Raw genomic sequence first — 13,168 nt, 5'->3', positions numbered from 1 at the left:
TATTATACTAAATATAAAGTATTAAACCTTTTGTATTATACTTCTTATAGTATAAGAATTTTCAGATGCTATTAAATATTCCTTGGGGATATAATTTTTAATAAATGCATAATAGTTCACTGTATAGCCAGACCATATTTTATATAATAATTATCTATTCAGTGAATGTTGAAGTTAAGCCAACTTTTGTCTAACATAAATTAGGGTGTAATAAAGTAACCAACTTTCAGCTCAATTTGATGAATAATTCACTCATTTGATATTGAGTTATAGGGATTCCTTTATTCTTGTATTTAAATTTTGGATCATTTTAATATCCTTGATTATTAACTTACATTGGGCACTAAAATCTGAATCATTGGGTTAGAGGCCATAAACTCTTTTAAGAATCACACACTGCCAAATTGCTTTTCAGAAATTCCTTACCAATATAAATTCCAAATAAAAATATACTTTATATATTCATTTATATAAATGCCAGTATATAAAATCTGGCAAACATTTTCTATAAAAATCTGGCAAAAATCCTTTGCCAGATCTTTTAAAAACAGGCTTTCTGCTTCTCTTCTTGACTGTGAGACTCTTATATACTAGGCATTTTTCCTACCATGTTAATGACAAGTATTTCAACTCAGATTTATCATTCATTTTGCTTACAGTATGTATTTAAGTCCAGAAGGTGGAAAATAGTTTTCTTTAATTTTTCTAACGAGTCTTTTGTTATTGAAAGAAGGTTAATATTATCCTACACTTCTCATAGCAGTTTTAGCATTTCACCTTTCACGTTCACTGGTATATTGAACTATACTGAAACATAATGAAATGTTCATATCTTACTTATAACATTCTTTCAGTTTTGACAAATGCACATCAAGACATACAATTTTTCTGTCAGCTCAGAAAGTTCCCTTATCCCGTTTTCCAGCTGCACAGGCCCCTAAAAGCAACCACTGATCCAGTTTCTAACACGGTAGGTTATTTTTGCCTCTGGTAGTAGGCTCTTGTAAGCTGGTAACATCCAGCTTCCACACATCACTCATTTATTCCCAGTTTGTGGCATTCTGTTTTTATTTTTTATTTCCTGTGTAACTTTTTGATGGTGCTTTTTTAATGAGCATAGGCTTGAATTTTGATGATGCCTAGATTATTTCTATTGATAGTTTGCTTTCAGTGTTTTATACAAAAAATCTTAGTGATCCCAAAATTGTATCCATCTTAAAGTGATGTTCGAGTGTGGCGTGAGGTAGGGGTTGACGTTCATTGTTTCGTGCACAGATATCCAGTTACTCTAAAACTGTTTATTAAAGAAACTTTTAGTTTCTTATTAAAATGACCAATAAGCTTATGAAAAAGGGGTTTGGTGCCCATGTCAAAAATTACTTATCTGTGTATATGTAGATCATTTTCTTTCAATTCTATTTCATTGAACTCTTCATCTATCCTCTATTTGGATGGCTGTGTCACTTATAATTATTTAATTAATCTAGAAATTAGGAAGGTTACCCATTCCAACTTGCTTCTTCCTTTTCAAGATACTTGGGCTAGTCTTGGTCCTTTGCCTTCCAAATGCATTTTAAAATTACCTTGTCAAGTTCTAGAAAAAAAGTCTAGCTTCTAGGATTTTTATTGGGATAGTGTTGAATCTATAGGTTAATTTGAGGAGAACTGATATCTTAACAATACTGAATATTATAATCATAAACATGGATTATTATTTAATTTATTTAGATATCTTTTAATTTCTCTCAGCAATATCTAGTTTTCAGCATAGATGTCTGGTTATACAGTTTGCCAAATTTATCCCTTAGTATGTGAAGTTTTTTGATGGTATTGTAAATGATATTTTTATATTTCATTTTGTAATTGTTCATTGCTAATATATATGTGTGTGTAAATATTATTTAGATTAAAATAGATAATTACATATATATGTAATTTTTTGCATATTAACTTTTTATCCTGCAACATCATTGAATTCACTTAGTTGTAGTTGCCTTCTCATAGATTCCTTAGTGTTTTCTAGGTACACAATCCTAGCTTCTTATCTTTTTACTGATTTTTATGATTTTACTATCTTTTCTTGTCATATTACACAAATTAGGACTTTAAGTAGAAAAAGTAGAATATTGATTAGAAGTGGTGAGAGAGGATATCTTTGTTTTATTCCCAATTTATGAGGAAAGCATTCAATATTTTACTTTCAAGAATGATATTTTCTGAAGGTTTTTCATTGATGTCCTTCATCAGTTTGAGAAAGTCCCCTTCCATCCCTAGGTTTTTGGGAGTTCTTTTCATAAATGCATATTGTATTTAATGCTTTTTATGAATCAATTGTAATTATTATACAATTTTATCCCTTAATCTATTAATAAAGTGAAACATATTGATTGATTTCTGGGATCGTTTGCATTTCTGGGACATACCAATATTCATCAGAGTGTATTCTCTTTTTAATGTAATACTTTAGTATTCCACTTTCTAATTTTTAAAAGAATTTTGTACTTATATGCATGAAACATATTAGTCTGCAGTTTTCTTTTCTTGTACTGACTTTGTCTGGTTTTATTACCTGGATTGTAGTGGGCTCATAAAATGAAGTAAGGAATAATCCCTCCTCCTATGTTTTCTGAAAAAGTTTGCACAGGATTGGTATTATTCCTTCTTTAAATGCTTCACAGAATTCAAGTAGAGCAACTACATGGGACTGGAGTTTGTGTATGAGAAGTTGTGTAGTAATAATTTTAATTTCTTCACTGGATTTTCTATTTTTTCTTGAGTCAGTTTGGGTAATTTGAATATCCATTAAGGGGTATAAATTAGATTATTTTTTAATCCAATCTGGGAAAAGCTATGTCTTAATAAAAAGTGATTTGTTCAAATTTAGTATTTATTGTCAAATTATTAACACCTTATTTATATTGCCTTGTTTTATTTTGTATGATTCCAAACCATTTCCTTTATGATATTTTAAATATTTTTATCCAGCAAGCTTCAGAGACTTAAATTATATATTAGATTTTTATTTACAAAGGCTATAATCAGATATAATATTTTGATTTTTGTCCCTTATGGCAGATGGAAATTAAAAACATTATCCCCCACGCTTTTTCCTCCAATTTTAACATTTATTATATAATAATCTGAGCTCTGGGGATGATATTGTTACTATTAGGATTTTAAACTGTGCTCAAAGAAATACGTAGATCTTTACAAAATGTATTAGTAAAGTGAAAGACTAAAAATTAATTATCTAAACATCCATCTCAAGAAATTTGAAAAAGAACCTGAAATTAAACCCCAAACTGTGGAGCAACTAATGAGTGATTAGTAACAATGAATGAGAGCTGAAATTAACACAATTTAAAACATACTGAAAAGAAGTCTAACAAATTGGTAATCTCTGATGATGCTGATTAAGAAAAAAAGGCACAAATAACCTATAGGAAGTAAAAAAGGGGATATCTACAGTGTAAACAGGTATTAAGAAGATGATACAAGGATGTTGTGATTAAATTTATGTCAATAGTTTTGAAACTTGCAAGAAATGAACAAATTCTTAAATTCACTGGTAGACTTTTTGAAGTTAATTATAATTGACAGTTTGTTACTCAGTTTTCAAATCTTAGTGCATGTTACAGTCACTGAGGTTCGTAACATACAGAGACACATGGCCCCACATCCCAGAGATGTTTACTTTGTAGGCGTGGGTGGGGGTCCAGAATTTTCTCACGTAACATGCACCCGATGTGAATGTGATGGAGATGTTCGTCAAATTCCCAGAGAAATACTGACTTTCCTGTTAGGCATTGTGCTACTTGCTTTCCGTGCTGTATTTTACTTAATCCTCACAACAACCTTATGAGACATATGCTATCATTATCATCCTCAAGAGTAGCAAGCTGAAATGTAGAGAATTTCAGTAACTTGACCATGGCCCCACAGCTTATAAGAAGTGGAATAGAACTTGATGAGGTGCTAAATTTGTTTGGCAACTGTCGTTCATCAGGCTCCACGTTTGACTTTCATGCTCTATACTACAGTTTGTTTTACTGTAGCAGGAAAGAAAACCAGATCATTAAAACTTCAGTATACCAAATGAAATGAGATTCAATTCATTGAATTCAGTTAAGGTTTTCTTTTCTTTATTTGTGTGTGTATGTTTCTGTTTGCTTTCCTGTCAAACTAGGACTCATTTAACTCAGTTTCTGAACAAAATTCAGTCTCTGAGATTCCTCCCCCTTTCCTCTAGGCTGAACTGAAAGCTGGCAGAACTGATATAGTCACAGGTGTCGGCAGAGGAAACGAGAGACGTCTTATCTGGTTTATATGTACTCACGTCATAATGAAGTTACTTCACTCTGCTTTCCTGTGATATGGCAACTTCTGCTCCCTGTTCGTATCTGGGGTCCAGTCTGGGCCTACGGGAACCTTGGGCACGCCCTCTATACCACACTCAGTTTTGAGACAACTAAAGCTCTTTACTTTCTTATGCCTCACTTGGCTCTACTGACATCTCTCCACTATTCTTCCTAGGCTTGTCATCAAACCCAATATGGGGAATGAAATTCTAGCCTTTGCTCTTGAAGCAACCTTTATTTACATGAGGAGATATAACCCCTGTGCTTCTGTCTACCTGAACTCCCATGGAAAGGGAAAGGGCAAAGTATTTACTTCTTACTTTGCATAAATCTCTTGTTTTCCAAGTCCCGCTTCTTGCCTGCAGCTGGGAGGCACCAGTAGTTCTGGACTCAGCATTCTCCTCCAAAGCTTTCTCGTTCACATAACTATGAATGCTTTTGAAATCTGCATCTTTGTTCTCACTGTGTTTGTATAGGGAATGCTTCCAGGGCAAAGGAAACAAAACAGGTTCTTTGGAGTTTCAAGGTATTTCTTCCAGTATGCATCTCACTCTGTAACGTTATGGTTAGAGTCAGACAAATGGATCATTTAGAGTTGTCAGAGTGGTAAGAGAAGTGCTACAAAACATCTTTGATTTCCCTGAAGCAACTATCACAAAGACAGGCAGAAATATATAAGGCAATGATCTTTATTCCATTGTAGTGCATACTGGAGACGAAATGGGGAAAGCAGTGATTTTAACCTGGTTTGTTAATTATATGCAGGGTCCATATGAATCAAATAGTGAAAATAAAGCTCCTCAACACAAGGCTAGGCAAACAGCTGTGGCCCATTCAAGACTCTGTGTTGCACCCATAAATGTCACCTCATTCCCGCCAGGGTGGCTGTTCCCATCACCATCACCTTTCAGCTTTCCCTGTAGATTATCACCTCTGTTGGTGATACCAGCATTTTCAAATATGTATTCATGGAACATAAGTTCCACAGGATATGAATAGGTGTTATGTGTAGAAAGAAACATATAGGCAAAGCAAGTTTTGGAAAGGTTGCCTTATACAAAGTTAAACAAGATCTTTACTATAGGACTTCTCAATAGCTTTATTCTGCTAATGCATATTATGACATCATGTAGTGTTGGTATCAGTTTCCTAGGGCTGCTGTAACAAAGTACCAAAAACTGGATGGCTCAAAACAACAGAAATTTATCATCTCACAGTTCTGGATGCCAGAAGTCTGAAATCAGGGTACTGGCAGGGCCATGCTCTCTCTGGCGGCTCTAGGGGAGGACCCTTCCTTGCCTCCTCCAGTGCCTGGTGTTTGCTGGCAATCCTTGTCCTCCTTGGCTGCTAGATGCATCCCTCCAGTCACGTGGCTGTCTTCTCTCTGTGTGTCTGCACAGCACCTTCCCTCTGTGCGTGTCTGTCTCTGTGCCCAAATTTCCCCTCTTTATAAGGACCTGTTGTATGTCATATTGGATTAGGGCTCATTCTAATGACTTCATTTAAACTTGGTATCTCTGTAAAGACCCTATTTCCAATAAGGTCACATTCTAGGTACTGAGGGTTAAGATTTGACCAATCTTTTTTTGGGGGGAACACAAGTGAACCCAAAACAGTGTTATATAGTATTAAAGTCACTCCACTGATTCCCTCACTTCAGAGAACATGTTGTAGTATTTCCTGGAACTCACTTTGGGAAACATGAGAGTATGTGGATGGCATTTTAGAAGCTCAAACATAGGTAAGTGTAGGCTCTTTTCCCCATGCCAAAGTTGGTTTTGCTCAGTGTTATTCTGTGGAAAACTCTTTTATTACTGGTTATAAAGAACGTGTAGGAGTGAATATGGTTTACCCCAGATCATTTTTGAAAAACTGGAGAAAAGATCTTCAAAATAGAGAGAGGTTTATTCTTATTATTGTCATTGTTTGGTCATTAACTGGTCATTTGCCACATAAGTAAAGTCCTGCTAATATTGGCTTTAACCATTGAGGGACATTAAGAACATCAGAGTTGACTGAGTGAGAAAGTTTATTTGTGGGAATAATTTTAGGAAAAGAAGAGGGTAGGCTGCTCTGATTAGAATTGATCATACCTATACCACAGTGCTTTCCTTTTATTTTTATTTTAGCCCGTGGCTTATTATACCTCAGATGTTTTTCTCAATTCTTCCCTTCCTCTCCATCTGAGATCACATGTTCTTACCAGTGTCACGGCCTCACAGATGGAGTGGACTTCTGCGCCCTCTGACTTTGCGATGGCCACAGCCTTTGCCTTGGCCAGGGGAATGTCAGTGGACATGCTGCATGCAGAGACTTAAATCATGTTGCAAGTTTGGGCTTGCTCTCTTGCTCTACTGGTTTTTGTTTGATAACATGCCCTGGGTAGCCGTTAGTGTAAGGAGGATGAGAGACACCATCTGCAGCTTGGAGCCCATCTCAGCAGCACCCGACCTCAGTCAGCTGAACCCTAGCCAACCCACCTATGATGAATGATAAGGACATACTTCCAGGTCTGTGCTCTTGAGATTTTGTGGTGACCCATAACACAGCATTATTTTTAAAGACAGTGATAGGTACACCTTGCTTATAGGTTTGTCTCCCCCACTACTCTGTGAGCTTTTTAAAAGTCATGATCATATTTTGCATAATTCTACATTTCCTCATCTTAGTTCCTGCGTATCATAGCCTCAAAATGTTTGATGGGTGAATAATGAATGAGTGAACAACATATGAGGGTGTCTGAGTGGAATGCAGGGAGCATGGTTACTATAGCAACCAGGTAAATAAGTTAGAAACAACACTGGAATACTGCTTTGGTTCTAGATAAAGGTTATACACATTCTTAGGCTAAAAGTAGGAATTAATGCCAATTCTAGTCCATTCATAAGCAGGGACACTAGGGCCTGGAAAAAACAAACCCTCAGATCTGACTCTGCATTAACCAGATGGCACTATCTGAGGTTATGTTTCCATTTTGTTCCAGATGGCCATCTCTTGCATCAATAGAAAATTGGACGTATCCTCTTAATCCACTTCCAACTGCAAGTGCAGGAATTTCCTACAAGTGAGTTGCTTCTTGGTTATGGTGCCTACTTCTGCTATTAATGATTAATGCATAACATTTGTCTTCTAGAATTGCTATTATGTATTTTGAATCCTTTATAAATAACTATGATTCTAACACCATACATTAGCATTTTCTAAGGTCAGCGTAGGCTATCTTAAATACTACTGAAAGATGTGAAGATTCAGGAAGTTGTAAGAATTTAAAGTTCAAAATGTGTACTTAATATGCACTTCCTGTGGCAGTGTTATCTGCAGTGTAAGAATAAGAGTGTGTGTGTGTGTGTGGGCGTTTGCTTACCTCCCCCTACACCATGTGGGATTCTGAGTCGATATGAAAGCAGCTGACAGCACTAGATAAAGATGATTATGGCAAAGAATTTAATCAATAGCCCCTTTTATCTCAGCAACACACATTACATCTTTAAAAATTATTTGCACAAATGTTTATTCTTAGCTAGTCTCAGAGTAAATCAGACAAAGCTGTCTGAAGAGTCAGAAAAACACTAGAGGAGAAACAGAAATATTTCAAAACAAATGCTGTGGTCAAGACTGGCAGTGTGTGCTTCCTCGACGACAGGATACCACAAGCCACAATAATGTAATCAGTGACATCAATTCTGCATGCATATGTCTCTCATCTCATAGGAGAAATTTCAAACTAAATTCAAGCATATCATTGATAAACAGCAAAATAATGTTTCTGATGAAGAATAAATTATATAATTAAAAAAAACCCCTGAATCTGTAATGACAAAGATTTCATAAAGAGTTTATCCCAATTTGTATATATTAACAACTTCAAACATGTATTAGGAAGTTAAGGATTTTATTTAAGAGATGTCATACTTGGGGAGACTGGAATAGTGATGCAAAGCCATGAAAGGACTGCTGTAAAAGAGAACATTGTTTTTAGAAGGCTTTAATTAGCGAGTTAGAACAACAAATACTTTCCCTACACATAGTCAAATGAATGGGTATACTGTCTAAGGAAGATGTGTGTCACTAAAGCAATCATGGGGCCCAAGGGAGAGGGTTCAAGTTGGCTAAATGGCATTCTTAGTCTTTACCATGAGATTTTACAGACTAGTGGTAGTTATTTCAGGGGGGACCCTAGAATGGGATGATCATATTTACAGGAGAAGTCTGTTGATAGGAAGTGAGAAAGTCGGGGTATGAAAGTAACAAATTGTGCCTGTGAGGGTGTGCGTGTGTGTCTGTGAGTGTGTTTCTCTCCCAGGCAGCATGTACACATATATATAGCGGAATTTTTGAGTTAGCAATAGTAGAGTCTGCAATCTTGACCTTCTGTCAAGATTTATTCTTTTTGTGTTCTCCTATGGTATGAATGACTATTTAAAAATCTTTTAGCTAGCCCTCAATGAAGCAAGAGGAACAGAGGAAAGGGGTTATTATCTGGACTGGAGGAAGCACTTTACAGAAAGTGTCTGCAGACTCCAAGAGCCCAGAGTAATGGCTATGTCCATGACCTTGGTACTCAGAGAGAGATTCACCCAAGTTGGAGATGATTCCTGGAGAAAGGAAATACTTCCATCCAAGAATTTTCCTTTTAATGCTCAACACTAAAGAGTCTTAGTGATCACGAGTGTGTGCACGTGTGTGTTTAAGTAAGACTGCTGATTCCTTCTAGTGTGCCATGTACTTCTAAGAGATCATCAAATGAACCAAATGCTACCCTCTCTAACTAAATAATTACTCATAAACTTTTAAAATATATTTTTAAAAGCACATATACCCCTTTCTAAGAAGTTAGGATTATTAAACAAAATAAACCTAAGAAAAGCATTTATGGCATTGGATGTCGTTATAATTTCAGGTCTTCTCTAAAATATATGCAGGAATTATTTTTTGATTTTTCTCTTTTTACTTGTGCTTAACAAAAAATTTGTACTTTTTTAAAAAAATTGAGCTAAGCACGAGAGTTACTCTTTATTTTATATGATCTCATTTAACCATCATGACAGCACCATGCGTAGGTATGAGTTCACTTTCATACATTAGGAAACTGATAACAGAAGAGAGTTAGTGACTGGTTAATTAAGGGGAGCTAATTAAGGGGAGTAGCCTGCACTCAAATCGTGGCCTGAAAAGTTTACTTGGCAGGCTGTCTCCACTTGTGCTTTTTATGTAGCTCTGGCATTTAATTCCATGTTTGTCCTATCCTAAAAAATTTATATTACAAATTTCTCTTTACATTCTAGGCAAATTTCTTTGACACTATTATCAAATTAGAAATAAAAATTACAATAAACCAAAGGAGTACATTATCCACTTGGATGGAAACCATATGCAATCTCAAATTTTTAAAGTAAAAGCATACAATTCACACTAAATGAGCTGCACAATGATACAATGATGCTTCCACCCACAGGCCTAGTTTCTTCCCTTTCTTCATATTCCTTTATGTAGTACTTGACGAAGGCTTATCAGTAAGAGGTTTTTCCTTCTTTTCTTAAACTGTGAAAGAGCAGCATACTTTAAGCAGCATGATTATGGACATTCTGTACTTAGCACAGCTCTCAGAAAAAAATCAGAGATGACATCTGAGAGAGTGTGGGAGAGGAGCTGAAATAGAAAAAAGAAGCTAGAAAAATTGCCACAGAAACGCCTTTTTGACTTTCTGGAAACTATCAATACGGGCAATATTTTGTGCTCATATACGTTCATGATCAATGAGTGGGGAAAACTTGTTTTTTCAGTTTAGCAATAAACAAAAAACCATGTTTTTAAATGGGCTGCGAGACAGTGATGGTTGTTAGAAGATTCTTAGTAATAACAACGTCATTATCCTCAAGTGCTATCCTGGTGCACTTGCACCTGTGCTGTCTAATTTATAAACCACAGGTAATTCCAGAATTTCTTTTTAATAATTTGTGTCAAGCTTCACCAATATCCTTCAACCTTTCCAAAAAGAATAGCCATCAAAAATTGGCAAAACTAGGGGGCTGACCCCGTGGCCGAGTGGTTAAGTTCGCACGCTCCGCTGCAGGCAGCCCAGTGTTTCGTTGGTTTGAATCCTGTGCGCGGACATGGCACTGCTCATCAAACCACGCTGAGGCAGCGTCCCACATGCCACAACTAGAAGGACCCACAATGAAGAATATACAACTATGCACTGGGGGGCTTTGAGGAGAAAAAGGAAAAAAAATAAAGTCAAAAGAAAATTGGCAAAACTGAAAAGTTTCTATGTTCATATTACTGTATCATCTGTCGATGATGATAATTATTTTAAAAAATGAGAAAAAGGAGCTCACTACATTACTTTGATTTCATTATTTAGAGGTGCTGCTGAAGAACATGCAGATAAATTCTCAAGAAACATCAGAAATGCCTGTCAAATTAGAGAACGGTGTAATAAGTAAATAGTGTGTCACATAAAGCTCAATTTTGTTATAATCTGAGATTTGAAACACTGCACTTTCTGGTTTATAGTATGCTTTGGACTGAATTGGGTTCCCCCTAAAATTCACATGTTGGAGCCCCAACCCCCAAAGTGATAGTATTTAGAGATGGAGTCTTTGGGAGTAATTAAGTTTAGATGAAGTCATGAGGCCGTGTCCCTCATAATGGGATTAATGTCCTTATAAGTCGTGGGAGACCTTGCTCTTTCTTCCTCTCTCAGCCTTGAGGGGACACGGCAAGAAGGCAGCTGTCTGCAAGCCAAAAAGAGGGTCCCACACAACATCGGCCCTGCTGATACCTTAATCTTGGACTTCCAGCCCCCAGAACTGTGAGAAATTAATTCCTGTTGTTCAAGCCACTCAGTCTATGGTATTTTATTATGACAGCCTGAGCGAACACATACCATTAGCCAAACTCCCTAAAATCTATTGATAAATAACATGATAAATCAAATTTAATTTAGACTCTAAATCAGTAACAGATCTCCAAGAAGAAAATGTAGGCATGTTGTACCTTCAAAACCTTACATATAATGAGTCAACTCATCAGTTACTTATTTAAACAAGGGGCAATGTCACAGAGGGAAACATCAGGAGACCTGGGTTGTACTGTAGTATTTTCTTTAGTTGCTACGCAATCTTGGGAAAGTCTCTTCACAACTGATCAGATTGGTCAGTTTGCTTTCCTTTAAAAATGATTGGGCTGAAACATTTCTGAGGGCCTTTCCGATTTCAAAGTTCTACAATGATGAGTGCACTTTAGAACGAAGGAAGGCAAAGCATACGTACCATTCTGTTCCCGCTGCACTCCTGCCGCCAGGAGATCCGGCTCCCCAAGGCTGATGTCGTTCAGTCTGGTCCCCAGACACTCCATGCAGAGATGTTTGCACCACTCCTCAGCCTCCAGCTCTGAAAAGGAGCACACAGCATCCACGTCAAGCCATGCTGCCCAAGAATGATGGAGGAGGGGTGCTTCCTGAACCTTTTTCCCAGGTAAGTGGTAAGGGTTAAACACATACTTCAAAACAAAAAAACTATATTCAAGAGGTAAAAAAAAAATCCCCACAATTATTTCCCATGGCTTGACTTTAGAACATTATATTTAAAGTGATTTAAAGTTATTCCAAAGTACTTTATCTTATTTACAAACAATAGTCTGAGAATATTTGTTTACTACCTAGTATATTTTAGATTGATTTAATTTTTGAAGGGAAATTACTTAGAAAAATTAATTAAATATAAAATAAAAATATACAAACAAATAGTTGAAAAACGTCAGACTATATTGAATAAATGAATGTTTTCCTCAAGGTGACTTAGACGTGTGTGGGTCGAAGGTCTGATCCCCAAGTCATTCTGAATTGCAGTGAAGCATAAATTACCATGAGAATGTGATAGCTTTTCTTTTGTAAACATCAAAAGTGGGCTACTCTTACTTTACAAAAAAATTAGAGATAAGATATTAAAAGTAATATCCTTTCCCCTTTAGAAACTCCAATTATCTAAGAAATTGATCAGATCATTTTCTTTTTACTTTCATTACCTCCCAACTTCCTTATAGTCACAAGGTTTCTTTTGCTTGAAACATTAGAACATCTCACACCTGTACAGAATCTTGTAGTATCTACTGCTTTCATGAACATGAATGAATTTGATTCTAGTATAAGCCCTGTGTGGTGAGGTGGCCAAGGGTGAGGGTCCCATGTCACATCATTGGTCAGCACCAAGACCGAAGTGGAACCCAGGTCTTCTAGCGATTCTAACATGCAGAGATCTGAAAAAGAGTATGAGGTTGAAAATTTGGGGCCAAGCTGCCCCAAAATTGCTGCAGGGAAGGTGGAGTAAGAACCTTCTATTGACACCTGCCCAGAGAAATGTCTGACTTTTCCATGTAGCATAAATCTGTACTAGAACTGTTTAACATAGATTTCCCTCAAATTTGTTGTTTCTCTCTGTGGATGACATTCTAATCTTTGCTTTGACATTTAAGCTCTCCATAAAAATTATCTGTGACAGGCTTTCTTGACTCCAGGGATCTGAATACCAAGTGCTCTGCCCAACGGTCAACACCATCAAACCCGGATAATGCTTCCTTCCTGCATTAGTCACACAGCCTCAGCAACAAAAATAGGTCTGATCAATGAGATGTCAAGCCAAATTTGTCATTTATCTTCAGTTTTATCTAGACCACAAAATATTGTTAGAAAATAAAGAAAAAGAGCATGCAGTTTCCTACAGGCTACTATTCTAATGAAAATAATAGTTCCCAGGAATAGTAATCAGGAAAGGTATTTTCCTTGCAAAAGGTTGTTATTGTTAGTGCCT

At 36.3% G+C, this 13,168-nt stretch overlaps 1 protein-coding gene across 1 annotated transcript in view; it reads right to left on the bottom strand.

The window, feature by feature from the left end:
- Positions 1-13,168, bottom strand: part of DOK6 (docking protein 6) — a 411,319-nt gene that overhangs the window by 166,037 nt on the left and 232,114 nt on the right. The window contains exon 4 of the mRNA XM_070627867.1: positions 11,633-11,752. Within this exon, the coding sequence (XP_070483968.1) occupies positions 11,633-11,752 (120 nt within the window). The remainder of the gene's footprint in view (positions 1-11,632; positions 11,753-13,168) is intronic.

This window comes from Equus przewalskii, chromosome 7 (assembly GCF_037783145.1).
Source record: "Equus przewalskii isolate Varuska chromosome 7, EquPr2, whole genome shotgun sequence".
NCBI classification, from domain to species: Eukaryota; Metazoa; Chordata; class Mammalia; order Perissodactyla; family Equidae; genus Equus; species Equus przewalskii.
Note: the sequence above shows the minus strand (reverse complement) of the source record. Positions and strands in the feature narration are given on the sequence as shown.